Source organism: Manihot esculenta, chromosome 18, assembly GCF_001659605.2.
Source record: "Manihot esculenta cultivar AM560-2 chromosome 18, M.esculenta_v8, whole genome shotgun sequence".
Taxonomy (NCBI): domain Eukaryota; kingdom Viridiplantae; phylum Streptophyta; class Magnoliopsida; order Malpighiales; family Euphorbiaceae; genus Manihot; species Manihot esculenta.
Window position 1 is genome coordinate 14,140,986 of NC_035178.2, and position 21,383 is coordinate 14,162,368.

Genomic DNA, 21,383 nt, shown 5'->3' on the forward strand with positions numbered 1-21,383 from the left:
CGTTAGAATATCATTATTTCAAAGTTGGATTGCCCTTGCCTTCACAAATTTGGGATGCTTCGTTGATTTCTCTTGCAAATTCTTTAGCATTGGGAAAAATATATCTTTCTTGAATGGCAGCCTGCTTTGATTAGGTTTTAATCTCATTTTTACAACTGCTACAAATCCTTTTTTATGGGTAATTTACACAAAAAAAATTAATTAAATATTATATACATTTTTTTAATTTAACAAATGACACAATCAGCAAATTAATATAGAAACTTTATATTGCAGACAAAATGGGTTATGTTATTTAAATAGAAAATTAAATGAGTTTTATGTTAAAAATAAAGTTTATATACTTTCTTGATACGATCCCTGAGTTGATATACCAGCCAGCCAACCAACCAGGCTAATGTCCACCTTTATAGGTATAGGGATGGGTTCTATCTTCATTCATTTTCCTTTTCTTTAAGAAGATAAAAAAAATCCAAAGGGAAAAATGAAATGTAAGGATACATTTCTTGACAAACCACAGTTATCAAGGTATGCTAATCTTTACATCTCAGCTCAGGCGACTATCCATATAGGATGTGGAATCTCAAAAGATCAACAAAGATCAACCCACTTACGATCCAAATTGAAGTGAAACGAAACAAGAAAATGGACACATTTCTTGACAAAACCATAACAACTTTGTCTGTGTGCTAACCCTTACATCTCAACCCACGCCCATCCATGTTCAACGTGGGATCCAAAAGAGCAGCCTCTTTATCTATCCATTATGAGCTTTATCATCTCAAAAAAATATATGTAGAACAAGAATTTCATGTGATTAATGATTGCAGATTACAATAAATTCGCATATGATTCCTCCTCTTATCTGTGACTGAACTGTCAATCTGGATCAGATGTAAACTACACTTGATGGAAAGAAAATATACACAACTGGAAAACCGAAAAGATGACCTTTGTTTTCCCAGTGGGATTCTGGGTTTTCAGCAAGCAGCGATCTTAAAATAACTGGAAAAACAAACTAGTTGAACCATCACCGTATGACCTGATATCTGCAGGTTTAACCAATGCCCTACACAATGGACATGTCCTTTCTCGCTCAAACCTGAAACGCCAAATTAGCAATGAATAAAGCAAAGGAAAAGATGGCAATTCTCCTAAAGAGAAAGGTAGTGAAGCAACACATTAGAGCAAATTCAAATATTTATCAAACCCAGCAAAGAACAGGCGACAAAATTGATCGTGGGTCAAAAACTCCAATAAAGTTCAAGAAATCCAGGAAGCAAAATCCAATGAACTAGTAGTTCTGGGACAAAATCAATGGTGCTCATTCAAAAAATAAAATGGTGATTGCAGTTTATAAAATGGAGATTACCCTTATTCCACCCCTTGCTCTAACCATCACTTTCAGTCATCTAAAATTAAACACAGTAGTTCACATGAATTGGTGATTTCAGATTAGAGATTTCGCAGCTTGTGAGGTTCCAAGCTGCAAAAATGTTTCACATTCTCACTTGAGAAAAGTATTTTGAACACCAATTGTTATCTCATAAAGTGAAATGAAGGAAGCTACAGAAACCAGGTATAGACTGCCGTTTATGAGCAAAGACTTTGAAATCAACAGCGTTAAGCATACATGCACAAACACAAGCGTGAGCACTAAAACCAGAGGTAGGGCAGGTATGAATCCTTTCTTAAGTGTCTTATACGCAGAAGGCAGTGATCTAGTTTATTCAACCAGTCCTTAATGCAAAGCACACAGTAACTATCCTCTTATCTAATAGGAACTCCCTTGAGGTACTATTGTACGAGAAGAAGAAAATGAAGATGAACCTAAGGAGATAGGAGCAACTATGATCTCCTTTTACCTATTGATTAAAACTAGGAATACTAGAAGCTAAAAGAGTTGAGCAAGGCTTTGAAACTTCATATTGGCTTTGTTTAGGAAATTGGCTTTTTATTTTCTTCTTTTCTTATAATTTTTACTAAGTTGTGGTCTTTTTGGAAACTAGCTCCTGCATTCACAACTCAGAAGTGAGACACACACATGCTCTTAAGTATAGAGGGACTAAAAGTGGAGGAAATTACCATTGTGATACACATTCTTCACAGAAAATATGTTTACAGCGCAGCAAAATTGGTGCACTCATCTTCTCTTGGCAAATAGCACAGAGATCTCCAGCAGCATTGACCTACACATTCATTGCTAACAACTTAAAGTATGCAGACAACCACATGCAGGAAAAGAATAAATCAAACATAAAGAATTCATGGTACATAATTGAAAACAAACTAATGAGGAACTGAAGATGGAGGGCACCAGGCAATGCAATGACCACCTTTCATATGCGCAAAAAGCATTTCACATCTATATGCCAGTTAAACCTGAATGTTAGCAGATCAATGACATGTTCTTTTTCATTGATTGTAAGGAGGCCACTGGCACCATAAACTTTAAACATTAAATTCAACCTGACTACAGCAAGGCAGGTTGCTTGAACTGAAACTGACTAAAAGCCACACCAAGAAAAGAAGGCATCACAAAATTCAAAACCCCCTAGAATTTGGATAACTCCAAATCATCATCAAGAAATTAATTGTTTCACATCCAAAGATGAAAAGGTTACATTTCTCCATTCTTTGGAGGAGGTAAGGATTCAGGTGCAGTCATCTTATGGCCCCAACTAGAGAGAGAGAGAGAGAGAGAGCAAAATGGTATTATACCGATTAAACAGGATGACTTACCTGTTCAGATGTGGCTTTAGAACCATAGTGAATTTCTTTAGATGATAAAGCCCTCAATGCTGTAAAGAACGATCGAACCTACAAATTGATATAAATAAACTATTATCTTTGAAGTTTTTTCTCCATAAAATGGGAAAGAGCAATTTAGTTGAAAGATAGCATCTTATTTCTGCAGACAAACATACCTTTCCCAAGACTGATGTAAGCTTGAAGGTTAAATACAATCCTGTAATTAACGAAGAAAAAAAACTTCCATACTCTTTGTTTAAGAAGAACTTATACCAGACAGGAGCTGGCAACAGGGCACGGTACAATAACAAAAAATACTCAACCAAAGTTAGCATTTGACCCTGTAAAAGGAAAAGCTGTAAATATCATGTGAAATTGCATAAAACACAATAAAGTTTCAAAGCAATGCTCGTAGAATTTTGTTTGTGACATGAGTAACCTGCTTACGGTAACTGTGCCCTCTGCCATTCTTGTAATACATCAAGAGTATACATTTGAAGGCCATTGCAACCTGCCGCACCATAGCATCTGAAAAGGAAGGGAATTTACTGAAATGTTTAGGCCATATAGATATATCTACCAATAAAAGAGACTCATAGGGTGTGTTTAATTTGAGCAAAAGGAGTACATATTCTACTCCATTTTTATACCTATCTTCTACTGCATTTTCCATGTAATATGGAATGCATTTACCCACTGAAAGTAAAAAATTTCTCCTGTAATTGAAAAAACAGTAGTAAACACATTCCAGATTTCTAAATAGAAGACAGAATTTGGAAACTATTTAAAAATGTCTCTTCAAAAGTAGTTTCCTAAAAGATCTCTTTAAATTGCCAAAAATGGAAAAATAGACTTGCCAAGAAAATATTTTTCATTTATTTATCACTCAACAAAATTCCTAACAGTTCTTGACTTTCTTAAAAATGAGAAAGTTTTCTGAAAATAAACAAAAGCGAACATTCAAATTTTCCCCCTTTTCCTTTCTCCTAGAAGGGGTCAATAGGAAATGCAAAAACCTATTATATTCAATTAGAGAATGCCAATGAACCGTTCATTGCTTCAATGAAGAAAGTTTAACAGTATAAGTCACTGCATATTAAAAACATCATAAGAACAGTCCCCAGGACTGAGTAAAAATAATTCTAATATGCAAATCATTTCAATGAGGATTGGTGGGTGTTATCATGATGTTATTACATATCAATATCATCCCTTAGACATTCAATCTTTTAATTAGTTCATGGAAGGAGGAAACCCTAAAAAAAAGGAAAAGAATTCATCATAAAAAATCTGTCTAACTAGAAATTTTGATCAAATATATATGTGTATGTGTGCATGTACGTATGTATGTATATTATTGAGTCTTTATTAACTTTCTCATCCCCCAAAAAAATCACATGAAAGAAATAGTCCATAGGATAAGATATAAAGGCCACTTTGCTTTACATTGCAAGAAATAACATTTTTGTATAAATTCGCTGCAACTTCAGAACACATGTTCACACCTAATTTTCATAGGCATATAGCAGAAGGAGACTGTAACAAGCACTTACCATTTACCACGATGATAAATAAAGCATGCCAGAAAGGAGGTATAGTGCTCACAGGAAGTAAGACCAATGCATATAGAAGGTCATCATTTCTATACCACCAATAAATTGACATCACATGAAGCATGAACCCTAAAGTAATGGCTATAGTAATAGAATTCTTTCTCTCCCCCTGCAGAAATCAGCAACAACGATCTCAGAAAGGTTCCAACAAATTTCACATCACAAGTCTGATTGTTCTAAGTTAACCAAAATTCAAGTATCAACACCTTTAGAGCTGTCTGTTTCTTTAGAATATCATTTGATTTGAACAGAATTGCAGCAATCCACAATGCCACACAGAACCCTGGAATAAATGAAAATTCAAGCAAGATTGAGCTAACAAGCATTGGACAAAAAATTAGCACTTCCTTAGGTACCAAAATTCAATTTCAGCATTATTCAAATTTACAGCAAGATGCCCAAACTTTTTCTTTAAGCAAAAACAAATACAGAAATGAAAAACAACTTGCTTGAAAGGTTGGAAAACAACAAAAAGACTGGCACTCATAAATTGGAAAGGAAAGGAAAGGAAGAAGCAGAAGAAATACCTTGTAAATGTTGACGAATGAAAACAAGTAGAAGCAACAAAGAGAATGGAACAATTTGCTCAATCCACCTAGCGAAGTTCTGAATATCATATCTCTGGTAAGAAGGAGGAGGAGGAGGAGAAGAGGAAGAGGGGTCAGCGGTGATCCCGGAAACCCCATCCACAGTTGGGGTTTCAGAAGGAACAGCTCTACCAGGTTGATCATCTGATAGAGGTAATGACGCAGGCATCGCCTCAACAGTAGGGTCAACATTAGAATCTGCAGCACCAATTATCCTAATAGTAACCTCCTGGTGGTGGTGAGCACCAGTGCTTGACCGTACGGCAGCAGCAGGAGGAGGAAGAATCAATTGCTCTCTCTCATGAGCAGCGGAGGAAACGTTTCCTCCTCCTCTTAAAATACCCGCGTATTCCAAAAGGGTCGTCAAGGGAGCATGTATCAAATTCGATGCTGCTATATTGATCCCATATCGTCTTGAGCTAATATTTCTACTGCCGCCGCCACCGCCGCCGCTTGCCGAACCCGAAAAGGACGGAGACGACGACGACGAAGAAGAAGAAGAAGAAGAAGAATTTCTGAAGATATCATCAGAACTGGCAGCAGAACAAGTCTCCATTGTTGGGTAAGCTTGGTTTGCGTCAATTATAGTAAAGGGTATAAAAATATTGGGATTTGTTAGGCAAAACACAGGCTGGCTACTACAGTTGTTATTGATGATGATGTTGTTGTTGTTGCCGCGGCATTTCCATGGTTGGAGGGTGTTTCTTGTCTTTGATGTCTCTTTCAGAGGCTATATTGAAAGATTATTGTTATATATATTTGTATTTGGTATTTGTAGAGAAGGGGCGTCTCTGAGTCTGACCTTTTCTCTTTATTTGTTTATCCATCCACGAGGGAAAGCAACGGAAAGAAGAGAAGGTTTCGTCATCAGAAAAGGAAACTCCCATACAGATAACCTTCTCCGGCCCAGACACTTCAACCAACCCGTTTTATTAAATAAGCCTTCAAGCTGTTTGTGTTTTTTTGTCAGAGGGAAATTCCCTTTCAGAAGAAACATAGTACGGCCCAAATAAAAAGGAAGCCCTACAGAATATGATAGAGCCCATCGATGCCCATCTGATTCGAGAGCAGCTTGTTCTTCAAGCCTAACTACTGCGCCTGAGGCCTTGGAAGCCTTTTCACTAGCAAGCCAATGCCGCCACTGAACTGTCAACTGGGCACAAATTTAGTTTAAAAAATGTTAGTCCAATTAAATTTTTATATTTTTATTTAAAAGTTAAATAAAATTAATTTAAAATTTTATGCAAAATAAGTCTTTTATTTAAAAGTTAAGTACTTATTTAATATAATATTATTTTATATGATAAAATTATTTTTATAATTTTAAAAATAATTTATTATATTTATATATTTTTTAAAAAAATTTATGATAATTAAATTTTAAATTTTTGATTTTTAAAATTATAAAAAAATAATATTTTATTATTAAAAGATTAATATTTTATTATTAATGTTAGAACCTATTTGACCTTTAATAAAAATATATATATTTAATTGATTCAAAATTTTGAATTGAATTTATTTAACTCTTGAAAAAAAAATAGATTTAATTAGACCTATTTTCTTAATTTAAACTGTTGGATATAGCTTAATAAACATCTAAATAGGCAAACTAATACCCAATAAAAAAAAAATAAATGAGTAAAGTGTAGCTTATAGATCCAGCCTGTCAACTGCATTTTGAATCGGATCTAAAATTAAAGATATTTTCAATCAGTTGATAATTTATTTTAGATTATATTATTTTTTTATAAATTATTAATTATAATTTTTTAAAATTAAAATTTTTACATGTAAATTACAAATACTATAAATGATAATTAAACTTGTCATAATATTTATTATTATATTAATATATATATAAAAAATATTAAATTTTAAAATTTTATATTTTAAATTATCAAATATATTAAGAACAAACAAACATTATGAAAAGGCTATCTAAATCCAGCCCATACACTCTCCAATACACCTGATTTACAATCCTTTCGAGGTAAAAAATTGACAATAGAGCTTGAAGGCTTAGACCAAACATGAAGGGCAGCATAAAAAGTAGCCGCTACTGAGTAGGGTGAGCAGTATTCGGTTCAAACTGAAAAAATTGATCGAACCAAATTGATTTAAAATTTTAGTTCAATTTTTTATATATTTCGATTCAGTTCGATTTTTAATTTCAGAAATTTTAGTTCGGTTCGATTTTAATCAGAAAAAAACCAAAAAAACTGAACCGAACTGATTAGTGATAATAATATGTTTTTTCAATAATATAGAGAAATTAAATCATGTTAAAATTAAAATATTTTAATTAAATTTTAAAATATTAAAAATAAAGTGTAAAAAAATTAAAAAATTATTAAAAATAAAAACCGATCAAACCGAACCGAATCGAACCGAATCAGATCGGTTCGGTTCGATTCGGTTTCTGACCAAAATCGATTCGGTTTGATTTTTATAAATACTAAAATTTCGATTTTCGATTTATTCAATTTGGTTCAATTTTGAACCGAACCGACCGAATGCTCACCCCTAACTACGAGGCAATAACATTAGCTTGCCTCCTTACCCAAGACAAAATCCAATAAAAACTCTGTGCTAAAATAACATAATAATTCATAACAACCTGTTTAAATTTAGACCAATTATCATATGTCTCAGAAAAACAAACATCCACAACTAAGTTCGCATTCATCTTAATATCAATATTATAAAACAAAGTGCTACACAATCAACTTAGAATCTCCCTTAAAAAAAAAGTTTTAATTATAATAGGCAAAAGGTAATCTTGTAAGTGCTAGATAAACTAGAGACAAACAAACTATTAGAATATCTAATAATTTCCTCAAAGGAGATACAACTCAAATTTCTATATATTGCAATATCAACATTATATTTTAATATGCCAACCATAGGTTTTTGCCAAATAGAATGAACCACATGACTATAAACCCGAAGGCTACTCATAAGAACCTATCCGAACAATATCATGAGCACTAGCAACCTTTCCCTGCCACACAAGAAAATTCCTATGGTATCATATACTCCACGTTGTAACGCCCATCTTATCCACAAGAGTGAAGTCCTAAAAACTCACTATATATCTAAAAAAATTCTTGCAAAGAAGGAAAAAAAGCCAAATTCATTCTCAAATTAATAAGAGTCCAAAACTCTATAGCAACAGAACAATGACCATGCCACATAAAGGACAATCTATACTTATATCAACATAATTATTTGCCAAGTTTATCCGAGATGGAAAAACCCCTCTTAAAGCTCTCTAAAGGAAGTTCATAACTTTAGGGAGGAGATGAAGTGTCCAAATCATCTTCCGCTCTCCTGACACCACAAATTGAGAGAACCCTTAATCATTCCTTATAGCAACATGATACCTAGATTTGACATAATGTTTTCCATCCTTAGTGAATTGCTAAATCTTATCAATTAAATTGGAAACCTTAAACTCCTGCCAACCATCAATTAGTGGAGTGAAAATTATCCTTATTAGGAAGCCATAGATCACCCCAAATATCTACCAAAGAGCCATCCCCTATTCTCCATCTAACACTAATATTTAGCAAATCCTTGAACTGTAGGAGACTCTTCCAAATAAAACTAGGATTAGAATCCACCTCTATCGAAAGAAAATCACTATTATGAAAATATTTAGTTTTGAGAATCCAATAAAAAAGAATACTTTGATCAGAAATAAGTCTCTAACCCTCTACTTTCCAAGCATAGCTAAATTAATGGCAAATAAAATTGCTAAACCCTATACCACTAAACTCTTTAGCAATACACATCTATCCCAAAATAACTAATGAATTAATTAGTACTTTTATATATGTTATATAATAAATTAATAATTTTATATTTATTTCATTAATATAATAAATTAATATATATCAATATTCTAATATATATAAGCTAAAATCAATTATCAATTACCGGTTATAATCAGCTATCAATTATATCTAACAACTAAACTAAACACGTTTTAAGAACTGAACACATTTCACTGCACACCTCTAAATTCAGGGTGTTATAACAACGTCATATCTAAATTTTAATTCATAACCTAAAACTCTCTGAACTTCAATTTAGTTAGCATAAAACTCCATTCATATCAATCATTTTATATATCAATACCCTAATATATATCGACTATAATCAGTTATCAATTACCGGTTATAATTACCTATCAATTATATCTAACAACTAAACCAAACACGTTTTAAGAACTGAATTTATTTCACTGCACATCTCTAAATTCAGGGTGTTATAACAACATCGTATCTAAATTTTAATTCATAACCTAAAACTCTCTGAACTTCAATTTAATTAGTGTAAAACTCCTTTCACCTACAATAATAAGTTTTCATGTAATACCATTATAAAATAATTTAAACACCCCATAAAAATAAAAATATATCTAAATAATTAACTCTTTTTTTTCATTCACTTATCTCTTTCCTCAAATTCACTCTGCATAACCAATTTTTTCAAATCGAAGATCGAAAAATCGTTGAAAGTATTATATTTTTATTTTTACTACTCGTTAAAAAATATTTTTAAAATTAAAAATTTAAAAACTACAAATTACAAATATTGATTTTCTTATTATATATTCTATCAAACTCTTATTTTTCTTTACAACTTTTATTATATTATTATTGACAATTTTAAAATTTTATCTTCATTAATTAAATTTATTTTTTAAAAAGTAAACATTCATTCAATTTATAAAATATAATTTTATTTTATTATTATAAAAAAAATTTACTATTTAATCTCAATGATATAAAAAAATTCATTAATTAGTTCCTTAATTTTAAAAAATACATTAAAATATTCTTGAAATTATAGACAATCTATACTAATTAATCTTTTTTATTAAATTTTTTACTATTTAATCCTTGTAGTATGAAAAAATTTATTAGTTGGTCTCTCAATTTTATAAACATGTCTACTAATTATTCTCTCCATATTGAGCAAATTTTAAAATTTTTTATAAAGAAAATTCACTATTTAGTACTCATTAGTTGATCTCTTGATTTTAAAAATATATTAAAATATTCTTGAGGTATTAAATAATATACTAATTAGTCTTTCCATTAATTTAGCTGTTAAGTATTTTATCATTTAATCCCTGTAAAAAATTATTAATTGGTCTTTCCATTTTGTAAAATATGTCTACTAATTATTCATTTTGTACTGAGAGCGTTTTAAACAATTTTATAATATTTAATAGCTAAAATTGATTGAGATATTAATTATTACATTCTTTAAAATCAAGAATATTTTAATGTATTTTTCAAATTCAATTGACTAATTAGTGAATTTTCTATACTACATTGACTAAATGATAATTTTCTATTTTTGCAACACTTAACAGCTAAAATTAACGAAGGAACTAATTAGTTGACTTTTTAAAAGTTCTGGGACATTAATATATTTTTCAAAATTGAGATTAACCAATGAGTTTTTGATACCATATGGGCTAAATAGTAATATTTTTTTATTATAATATTATATACTTAATGTAACAGAAATTAGAGTTATGTTGTGATTGGTCAACCATGCAAGAAAGAGAAGGTGAAGTGGTTGGCGCCTACTGCAACCACTCTGATGCTCAAATCAGTAAGTTGAAGAGAAAGATAAGATAATTGTAATTCTTAGAATTCAAGAGTGGTTGTGTAAGAATTCCGTACCTTTTATTCTGTTATCGTTATCTTTTATATTGTAAGAAGATGGAGTTAAATATAGTATCTCTCGAAAATCCGCTAATGATATGGTCGGTTGCTTGATAAGGGATCTCACCAACTAATCAGTCAGTAATTCCGTGATTACTGGCATAATGGGGATATGCTGGATTGTGCCTGTTAATGGTAACTTTATGCCAAGACTCGACTTATCCATGAGAGAGCGAATCTTGACGATGAATCGGGTGTTACGGTGTCCGAGTCTTTCTTTCCACAGGTGGGACCGCATACCGGCTTATTAGATCCTTGCCACGTAGCCTTGCTTTGTGGTGACAGCTCATGACTTACTTTGGGTTATCGTTATGTAAAATCAGATGTCCTCCAGCTGGTCTCCGATTCTTCAAGTTCGAAGGTGACAGTTGTTCTCATGATCTGGGGCACATGGCTCATTTAGATTGGTCTTTCTCTGCTTATGTAGTTTTGCCTACCTAACTCTTCAATGATGGTTGCCCCATTTCTCGAGTCGTATTTAAAGCTTGCTGTTAAAACCGTCTTATAAAAACCCTTTTTCTTCTCCAAATATCACTTTTGCTCTCAACTGTAATCTTTGATTCTAGAAAGACTCGGTCGCTCCTTCTTTCTCGTTTATACTATTTTGCTTTCACGGTAATTTCTATTTTCTTTTTCCTTTTAAAATAAATAAGGATATTATCCTCTTCTTCTCTTGGTGGAAGCTCTGCCTTAAGCTCATCCTCTGATGGCCTCATTCACGCTTCGGCTCCTATCGTTCCACTGAGGGTGGCTTATGGGAGCGAAGGTGGCCTGATCAGTGACATCCCTTCTATACTGACAGAGCCAAATATAGATTGCCTTCATGACAAATACTAAATTTCTCAAGAAATCTTCCACATCTTTACTCCCTCTTTGAGTGTTCGCATAGAGGACCAGATCCCTGTGGAGGATACAATCGTAGTCTACGAAGAGTAGTTGAAGGCGGGTCTTTGGTTCCCCACATACTCATTTTTTACTGAAGTCTTCCGATTTCACAAGTTTTCAGTCGTCCAGCTGCACCCCAACAGCTGAAGGATCCTGGTGGCTTTCCGGTTTATTTGTTTGAACAACAATATTGAGCCAAGTGTTGCGCTGTTCTCCTAGCTGTACCGGATCGACACCCAAAAGAACGAAGAGTTCTAGTACTTCAATGGGAGAAAAAGTCAAACGTTCTTTGATCGGTCCCCTCATCTCTGAAATGTTGGAAGAATAAATTTGTCATTCTCCATTACCAGATGTCTGAAGGTTTTAGTCGTCTTTGAACGAGCTGGAATATATGGGTGGAGCTGTGAAAGGATGGGTCCCACCACAGAGGAACAAGGATGAAGCTTTGGCCTTCCTCTGGACAATAGCCACGTTCCAGAATATGGACATTACAAAAGCGGTGAGGAACGTTGTTTTGTCTTGGCAAAGCCATCTCCAGGCGAGCCAGGCTCGAGGTCCTCACTCGTCCAGCCTTCTCAGCCTTGGGGAGAGCACTTCCCTGCCTTTGGATTAAGGTACTTTTCTTTCTACCTTCTTTTAGATTTCAAACTACCTTAGTTACTTACTTTTCAATCTACGCAGATATGGTGAGGTCAAGAAGTAAATTTGTTGAAGTAGCGCGTGCCACTCATAAAGGCAAAGCTGTAGTTGGAGCAATCACACCTTCGCCCAAGCGTGCTCATCGCGCTAAGGCGATTATCAGCCTTCCTCCTCCTCCACCCCCTCCTATAATAGAATATTTGACCCCTCTTTAGCTTGAGTCTTCTACAAGAGGTGTATTTGCATCAATTCCTACTGCTGTTGAGCCCATGCCAGAAAATACTGGGGTTGAGGCTTCATGGCCTCGTAGCATCCAACATCTGGCTTTGGTGTTGACCTGGACGACCTCCCTCCTTGACGAACCTCATCTATCGATCCTAATTTCGAAGAATGATGTGAGGCCTAGGGACTATCAGTGTCTGAACAAGATTGGGATGGATGACCTCTTTGACAACGTTATACACGCCTCCATAGAGGGTGCTATCTGTGCCTATATGGCCAAGAAGCACTGCAAAGCTTTGAGGCGGGAATTCAGGGTGCAAAAGACAGACAAAAATTTCTTGCGTGAGGAGTACTCGAGGCTGAAGGCCTGGGTTGACGAGGTGGAGGGCACTATGAAGGAGACTTTGGAGTTAGTGGACAAGCTCCAGGCGGACTTAGGTGAGCCCAACACTTCCAAGCTTGCCCTTGAGAATCGAGCAAAAAGTGCTTAGGATCAAGTGATCATACTTCAGCGCCAAGTCCAGGAGCTGTAGTCTCAAACAAAAAAGACTCGAGCCACCACAGACAAAGTAGCTGAACTAGAAGTTGAGCTTCAGGAGACAGTGGCCTGGGGTGGAGAGATGTTTGTACAAGGGCAAGACTCTGTCAAGAAGGAGCTCATTAGGTGATTTCCTGCGGAGGACTTCTCCTGGATTGATGACATCTTTCAGAAACGAGGAGGATGAGAACGAGGATGAGCGAGGGGAGGAAGGGGTGATTGAAGACAATCCTTCTGACCAGACTTCTTCTATAATACCAAATAATGAGGTTGCCTCCGAAGCTTGGGAAGAGGCAATTGATAATGTCCCTCCTGTCTTGTAATTTTTCTTTTTTATCAAATGAAAGTTTTTTACTTTATCATTGTTTTCACGAAGTTTGTGTGATCGATACTTGACCATGACTCTCGTCCAAATATCAAGACTTAACTAACCTCTTTAAAAGATTTGTTAAGAGGCTCCTATCTGACCATAATCCCTAGTCACTGGCCTAATTAGCGGCCATAAAAATAAATAACTTGCCTTATTTGTGAAACGGGACCGGCACTAGGACATGTGGCTTGGCGGATACCTGTCTTGTGGCATGCGCATGAAATGCCTTAAAAACTTTTATATGGAACTAACACTCGGTCATTGAGTCTGGTGGATATCCGCCCTGTGGCTTAGGCATCAAAAGTCTTGAAAACTTTTATATGGGACTAATACCCGGTCGTTGAGCTTGGTGAATACTCACCTTGTGATTTGAACATCAAATTCTTTGGAAACTTTTATATGGGACAAACATCCGGTCGTTGAGTCCGGTAGATACTCACCTTATGGCTTGGGTATCAAATACCTTAGAAACTTTTACATGGGACTAACACCCGGTTATTGAGTTTTGCGGATACCGACCTTGTGGCTTAGATTAAGATGACTTATTTAGTGGGAATGACGGATTGTGGCCTGGCGGAATTCGCCTTGTGACCTGACATAAGATGCCTTGACACTACAAAAAAATTACTATTTAATGAGAAAAATTTTTCTCCTTATAAATTAAAAAGTGATCGTGACAATTAACATGTTAATTGTCAATGGTTAAAAGTTATTAGATTTTCCTTTATTAAAACTTTTGACGACAATGTTACAATATCGATCGTTATTATTAATAACGAGAATACTGAAACTAATCGTTATAAATACAATATTAATGACTATTACTATTATTGTTAATAATTATTAATAAAAAGGAATATAGTCATTAAATTTAAATTTCATGATCGTTATTTTAAATATAGCAACTACTAATACTTTTTATTAATATTTGTTAATGACAAAAATATATGATCATTAAAAATGATAACTTTTAACGAAAGCCAATATGCCCGTTAAATTTTGAATTAGATGACTGTCATTTTAAATATATCAATCGATCATAAATATCGATCGTTGATATGATCGTTAACGATTATTACAACTATGATTAATAATTATTAACGAAAAAATATAATCGTTAAATTTGAATCTGGTGACTGTAATGTTAATATTTATTAGCGACATAATAATTAGTCATTGAAGAAATAATCATTATTAATGAAAAATGTGAGCATTAAATTTGAATTAAATGATCGTTAATAGCGTAGTTAAAAATTATTTTCAACGAAAATATTTAGTTGTTAAATAAAAGATAACGACAAAACAAAAAATTACCGTTGTAAATTACAAATATTTATTAAAAATCATATTAATTACCATTATTTATTTTTCAATATAATTAAATTGAAATATGCAATTAAACTTTATAAATAAAACTCATTCATAATATAAAACTCATATATGTAAGCCAACAATGTTATAAGAATTAATTGTCTCAAAATTAATTAACAATAAATATTCGCTTTTATTTCATGTGTGTCAAGAAAATAACTAAAAAATATAAATATTGAAATAAATCGATAATAATAATATCCTCTAAATTCCTTTGAAGAAGTTATCAAAATAAAATGACTTCAATAAAAAGTATATCTGCACAAAATATAAAAATATAATTTAGATTATAGAAACTAAATAATTTACATTAATGTATTAAATATAAACTAAATGGATTAAGAACAATGAATTTCTCAATGTAGTCATCCTGCCTACTCTAAAAAATAAATAAATAGAATAAAGCTTCCTACTCCCTTCCATCTCATGAGACTATTGCCTGTTATTACCATTCAGTTCATGGTGAATTGCAAGGCCCATAATTAGGTATCCCCATCTTGCAAACAGAGTCTAGAAAATTGTGAGAAACAAACCTGGGTGGTATTAGCAGTGGCAACATTAATTGAGTAACTTGATGCAGCATTCCACTCAGTGCTGAACTGTCTAGTTGTAGAACTGACCAATCTCACATAGCTTGACGTAACCTGTCAGGTAACCGATTACTCAGCATATACTGAACATCCCATTGATAATTGATACATAAATTAGTTCTCTTAAAACACATAGATCAAAAAACAAGGATTAACCAAGTCAATCAGTATTCAATGAGACATATGTGTAAAGTTTATTTATAAAGAAAAGGTTAACCTACTTGCACAAGCTAATTGTAGACAGCATAATGGCAGAACAAAGTCAGCATATGCCTGGTACCTTATTAAGCATTTCAATGAAAATTATTTTTGGATTTTGTCAGATAACATAATATTAAAATTTACAACGCTAAGATTTTCAAAGGAAAAATCTAAACAACCCATTGAGTCTCAGCATAGTGGTTATGATGGACATCTTTAACACTGTAATCAAGAGCATCAATACACATAAGAGCATATTTTACAAGAAGCAGTAGCAACCTCTCAAAAGGTTATGCCAACTAATAAGGTTGAATTAGTAGGAAAAAATGTGTACCTTGAACAGCCCATCGTACAACTGGAGTCCAATTAATCTATAATCTGGATCAATTATGCCAATCCACAAAAAGGAAGAGATAGAGAGGGAGAGAGAGAGTAAAATTTGTGCGATGAGTTTTGTTGTTATCGCCAATGAAAAAATAACCAGAAACATCGTAAGAAAGAAAAATAGAACTACTCCAAAGAATATTTCAAACAATTTTGAAGTTTTATGAAAGATGAAAGGAACCTAGAATTGTCGTTAATTACTTGACTATTGTCTGTCGGACGATCTATACAGTCAGATACATCTCTCATTGCTCTAAAATAAAGGAAACGAAACTTGTCAATAAGAAGTGATGAAAAAAGACATCCAAAGAAAACACACTATTTGGCAACAAGTACAACAATAAAGTAGAAGCTATGGGCATGTGCAATTTATCACCACACAACAGCTATGGTGCAATCATGCACTACAGCAGGCTGCTGGGTGCAATTTTGCACCACAGCTGCTGTGGCCTCCTGTGATTCAGATTGCACCCACCACAGCAGCTTTTGGACCACAGCTATCTGCTGGCTGCAATTTTGCACTACAGCAGGCTGCTCTGCTATGGTGCAGAGCATTTTGCACCACAACAGCTGCTGGGTCAACACCACAGCAGAGCAGGCTGTTGTGGTGCAGATTGCACCCAGCAGACTACTGTGGTGCAAAATGCACCACACTGGGTGTAATTCTGCACCACAACAGGCTGCTGTGGTGCCTGCTCTGCTGTGGTGCAGATTGCACCCAATAGCTTTTGCACCATGATGCCATGGTGCATTTTGCACCACAGCAGGCTGCTCTGCTGTGGTGTATGAGCATTTTGACCACAGCAGAGCAGGCTGTTGTGGTGCAATGTGGTGCAAAATGTGCCATGCTGGGTGCAATTTTGCACCACAGCAGGCTGCTCTGCTGTGGTGTATGAGCATTTTGACCACAGCAGAGCAGGCTGTTGTGGTGCAATGTGGTGCAAAATGTGCAATGTGGTGCAAAATGTGCCATGCTGGGTGCAATTTTGCACCACAGCAGGCTGCTGTCGTGCAGATTGAACCCAACAGCTTTTGCACCACAGCAAGCTGCTCTGCTGTGGTGCATGAGCATTTTGCAACATAGCAGCTGCTGTGGTGCAACACCACAGCAAAGAACGCTATTTCGCTGTGGTGCAAAATGCTCATGCACCACAGCAGAGCAGCCTGCTATTGGGTGCAATTTTGCACCATAGAATGCACCACAGCAGAGTAGGCTGCTCTGGTGTAACCATGCACCACAATAGCCTGATTGCACTACAGCAGCTTGCACCACAGCAGCTGTGGTGCAATCATGCACCGCTTGCACCCAGCAGCCAGTTGCTAAGGGGCAAGATTGCATCCAGCAGCCTGCTGTGGTGCCTGATTACACCACTACAGCTATGTGGAGACAAATTGCACATGCCCATAGCTCTTTCTTCAACTAGGAAAAACACATGCAACACATAGGCCTTCTCCAGTAAATCTGTTTTGAAAAATTTCATATTCTCTGTAGTGTAATCCAATTTCTTTAGATGTGCGTTCTTGTTATCACCTTTGAAAGAGGAAGAAATGGTTAAAAAGAAACTTAGAATTGCACCTGCCACACATACTTTTTCTTTCTCTGACATCTTTCCCTCGAGAAAACTAGATTATGAGTTATAGATGCCTAGTGAAAATCAAATTTCTACTAACAAAAAAAATCAATCTGAAATAAAAGAAGGATTGAAAATACACCTAGAAGGTACAAAATGCACCAAGAAATGGGGAACTCAGGTGCATAAACGCACTTTGCACTAACAGATTGCAACTATAGGTGCTCTGCATCACAAAGTGCTATCTGCAAGTTTTCATTGGTCATAACACAAATTTGTAATTTCATATTAAGCTTGGAATTGTATTTTTCAGAACAGGAGCCTAGTTTATTAAAATTTTCAAGTTATATTTATAATTTCATACTAAATAAGGAACTTACTAATAATTTTCTAGCTATACATAAAATTTGCCCTTTTTCGTTGCTCATAACACAAATTTAAAACCTCAACTATGTGAGTAAGTGGGAAACTCACTCACATGCCCTCAACTACTTTTCATCCTTAAGAGTAATGAGTAATGTGGTAGAGGATCCTACTAAATTAAAGCCCTAAAATTATTCTAGTTCATAACACAAATTCATAACATGTTCATTGCCCATAACACAAATTCATAATTCCATACTAAGCTTAGAATTACAATTTTCAAAACAGGAGCCAAGTAATCCACCACAAGTGAATAGTGAGGATCAATTCCATCATATTGCTTCAATTTCTAAGAAAACTTGGATAATACAAAGTTTATCATTGATTCTCTTCAAAAATATAAATTCAAGAAAACTTAGGTTCTCACAAAACTTACCTGTTTAAGTTTTCAACTCAACAGCCTACAGTATTCTTGAAAATGCTTCTTTCCATATAAAAATATATAAATTTTAAAGTGATTATAAGTCACAAACGTCTTGTATTATCCTCAAATTTAAAACTTTTACAAATTTCGTTGCAATATTTAAAAAAAAAATTACAATTAAACTAACTTTTATCCGTTCTCTTATATATAGCAAATTTATTTAATTTTTTTTATATTTTATAACAAAACTATGTAATTTTATTCGTAATATCTAAAATTATATAATTTAATTAAATATCATTATTTTAAATAGTTATAATTATTTTAATTTAATTTATTTTTAATTTTATTAATATATATAATCTAATTAACGATATATATATATAATAATAATAATAATAGCAATTACAAGTACATATACATATAATTTTTTTTTGAAAATAGGGTTTGGGGGAGTCGAACCTTAGACCTTTCAAGGCTACATGATGCACTTTCCACTAGACTAAGCCTTGGAGTGCTACATATACATATAATTGACTTTAATAATTTATATTTTATTAATATAAATTCTATTAATATAAATATAATGTATAATTAACTAATTAAATTAGTTAAGTTATACTCTTATAAAATTTTAATAATTAATTAGTAAATAAAATACATAATAATTATATAGCTATTAATAACAGTTATAAGTATATATATAAATTGAATTTTCAATTTGATTTTAATATAATTTTTAATAAAAAAATTAAAATTAAAATTAAAATTAAATATTTAAATAAATTCAATTTGATTCTTACATCATTAACTCTTTTTCGATTTTGATATGATTTAATACAATTTTTAAATCAATTCGACACTTCTAAAAATCATGAAAAGCCTTAATATGCGGTGCTTATCAAGACCCAAATGGATTGTATAGGAATTTGAAAAGTTATATATTTGGTAATTTAGAATTTCGATCATTTTTAATTAAATAAAAAATAAATTTTAATTAAATTATTATAATTGATATTAAAATCGCTACTCGACTTTAGGATACGAACCACGTAAATTTTTTTCTTAATAATTGATATTTTATTTATTTTTTTAATTAATATACCCTATTTTATCAGATATTATTCTCAAAGTCTTCGTAAGAAGTTTATATTTTCTCTGTTCCAAAATTATTATTTATTTTTTTAAAATTATAATAATATATTAATTAATTATTATAATTTTATTTTATTTTATTTTTAATAAATCTCTTAAAATATTTCTTAATATTTAATATATTTAAAATAAATATAATTGAAAATTAATAAAAAATTATATTTTTTAATATATAAAAAATAAAATAAATAAAAATTATAATTTATTATATATATAATGATTTCATTATATCATTAATCATAAAAAATATTATATAAATTTCATCATAATTAAAAATATTGAATGATTGTATGTATAATAATTGTATTTAATAACTTTTCCTTCAACTCTATGAATAATTTGGGGCACGTACAGTGGCGGAGGGAAGGTTCAACAAGGGGCACGTGCCGTACCGACGATCGGAAAATGCTTTGAAGGGGATGAAAGTGCTGCACTGACGATGCCCTACCCAAAGGGAAGCTCTGATTCCGCCACTGGACATGGACACAGTACACTTAGAGGCTAAAGTACTATTAACGCAATATTTATATTTTATATAAGCAAAATATAAATTTGAACAAGTTAATTTTAAATTCAATATAATTTTCATTTCAAAAAACAATTCAATATAATTATACTAACTAATTATAATTCAATTAGAATTTTATTTTATAAAAATATAATTTTATTTTATTAAATTTTTATTTAATTAGACCAATCAAAATATTATTTTTAAATTTTTTTCTTTTAGAGCTAATTATAATAATATATTAAAAATAAATTCATATTTTATATACTCTAGTTTAAAAATTAAAATTTTAGAGGGAACACGGCCTACTTGATTAAATATATATGATAACTAAATCTAATTAAATTATATGATTATTTTCATCGGTCTGAAATATTAATTTTTTTTATATAATATTAGTATATGAAAGAAATATAATATATTAATATTATTTAATAATATTAATATTATTTTACAAAATAAAGAAACTCATCTGAAAAGCATGAATATAATGAAAAAATAATAATATTTATATACTGTACAAAGCCATAAAACATGAAAGTAGTTATCTATTGAGTATAGCATAAGCGCGTTTTTACAGAATTGACTAATTACAATATAATTTTATTTTTAATTAGATCGTACATCAATAAAAAATATATATATATATCTATCCGAAAAATTATATATAATTATTTTAAATTTAATATATATTAATTTTAAGTATAACTTATACAATTAAAAAAACTAAAATATTGAATAATAAAATTAAATAATTTTTTCTAAAACCATCAATGTTATATATTCTTTTAACAATTATAATTAATGCTTACATTGATTTTTTTTTTTTTTAATATTGGTAACTGACTAAAATTAATGTTAAAAAAACTCCACATTAAAATACTTAAATTCCACATGCAGCATTTAAAAGAGCTCAATAATTTTAAAGGTACCATATATCAAGGGTAAGGAATAGTTAGTTGCCACATGTTAAATGTAAGGGCAATTATGTGCCACATGTCAAATGGAGAGAGTAATTAATTTACTATATATATTTATATATAATTTTTTTTATTTTTGTTTTTATACCACATACCAAACTTTTTAATTGTTGAAAAGACTGATTATTTAAAATATGATTGTAATTATTTATTTTCTTAATAAATTTTTATATTTAAAAAACATAATTATTATAAACCTTGCATGTAATTACACTTAGGGTGAGCATTCGGTCGGTTCGGTTCAAAATCGAACCGAACCGAATAAATCGAAAATTGAAATTTTAGTGTTTATAAAAACCGAATCGAACTGATTTTGGTCAAAAATCGAATCGAACCGAATCGATCTGATTCGGTTCGATTCGGTTCGATTTGATCGGTTTCGATTTTTAATAATTTTTTAATTTTTTACACTTTATTTTTAATATTTTAAAATTTAATTAAAATATTTTAATTTTTATATGATTTAATTTCTCTATATTATTGA

At 32.0% G+C, this 21,383-nt stretch overlaps 2 protein-coding genes across 15 annotated transcripts; both read right to left on the minus strand.

Moving 5' to 3' along the window:
- Positions 1-622: 622 nt before the first annotated feature.
- Positions 623-5,869, minus strand: LOC110607087 (E3 ubiquitin-protein ligase RNFT1). Its single transcript, XM_021746141.2, has 8 exons — positions 4,892-5,869; positions 4,571-4,647; positions 4,305-4,473; positions 3,191-3,279; positions 2,928-3,092; positions 2,743-2,820; positions 2,086-2,189; positions 623-1,102 (listed from the first exon to the last, which is right to left on the minus strand). The coding sequence occupies exons 1-8, from the start codon at positions 5,505-5,507 to the stop codon at positions 997-999; spliced, it is 1,404 nt and encodes a 467-aa protein (XP_021601833.1). The 5' UTR covers positions 5,508-5,869; the 3' UTR covers positions 623-996.
- An 8,962-nt stretch (positions 5,870-14,831) lies between these two features.
- Positions 14,832-18,289, minus strand: LOC110606439 (DNA damage-binding protein 1a-like). 14 transcript variants are annotated; one of them, XM_021745240.2, is made up of 4 exons: positions 18,269-18,289; positions 15,849-16,151; positions 15,257-15,367; positions 14,832-14,981 (listed from the first exon to the last, which is right to left on the minus strand). In XM_021745240.2, exons 2-4 carry the CDS (start codon positions 16,002-16,004, stop codon positions 14,928-14,930), a joined length of 321 nt encoding a protein of 106 aa, XP_021600932.1. In that variant the 5' UTR covers positions 16,005-16,151; positions 18,269-18,289; the 3' UTR covers positions 14,832-14,927. The 14 variants fall into 14 exon arrangements, with proteins under 14 accessions (XP_021600932.1, XP_043808956.1, XP_043808954.1 ...); XM_043953021.1 differs by lacking the exon at positions 18,269-18,289 and having other exon boundaries at positions 15,849-18,262; XM_043953019.1 differs by lacking the exon at positions 18,269-18,289 and having other exon boundaries at positions 15,535-18,262.
- Between the last annotated feature and the right edge of the window lie 3,094 nt (positions 18,290-21,383).

What these genes read in the sequence shown, in the direction of transcription:
- LOC110607087 (XM_021746141.2), bottom strand. Translation starts at nt 5,507, where the DNA reads ATGGAGACTTGTTCTGCTGCCAGTTCTGATGATATCTTCAGAAATTCT. An exon ending in TTACATCAGTCTTGGGAAAG is followed by an intron (nt 2,821 to 2,927) that starts GTATGTTTGTCT and finishes ATCAATTTGTAG; the next exon opens with GTTCGATCGTTCTTTACAGC. An exon ending in GAAGAATGTGTATCACAATG is followed by an intron (nt 1,103 to 2,085) that starts GTAATTTCCTCC and finishes TTGGCGTTTCAG; the next exon opens with GTTTGAGCGAGAAAGGACAT.
- LOC110606439 (XM_043953021.1), bottom strand. Translation starts at nt 17,044, where the DNA reads ATGAGCATTTTGCACCACAGCGAAATAGCGTTCTTTGCTGTGGTGTTG.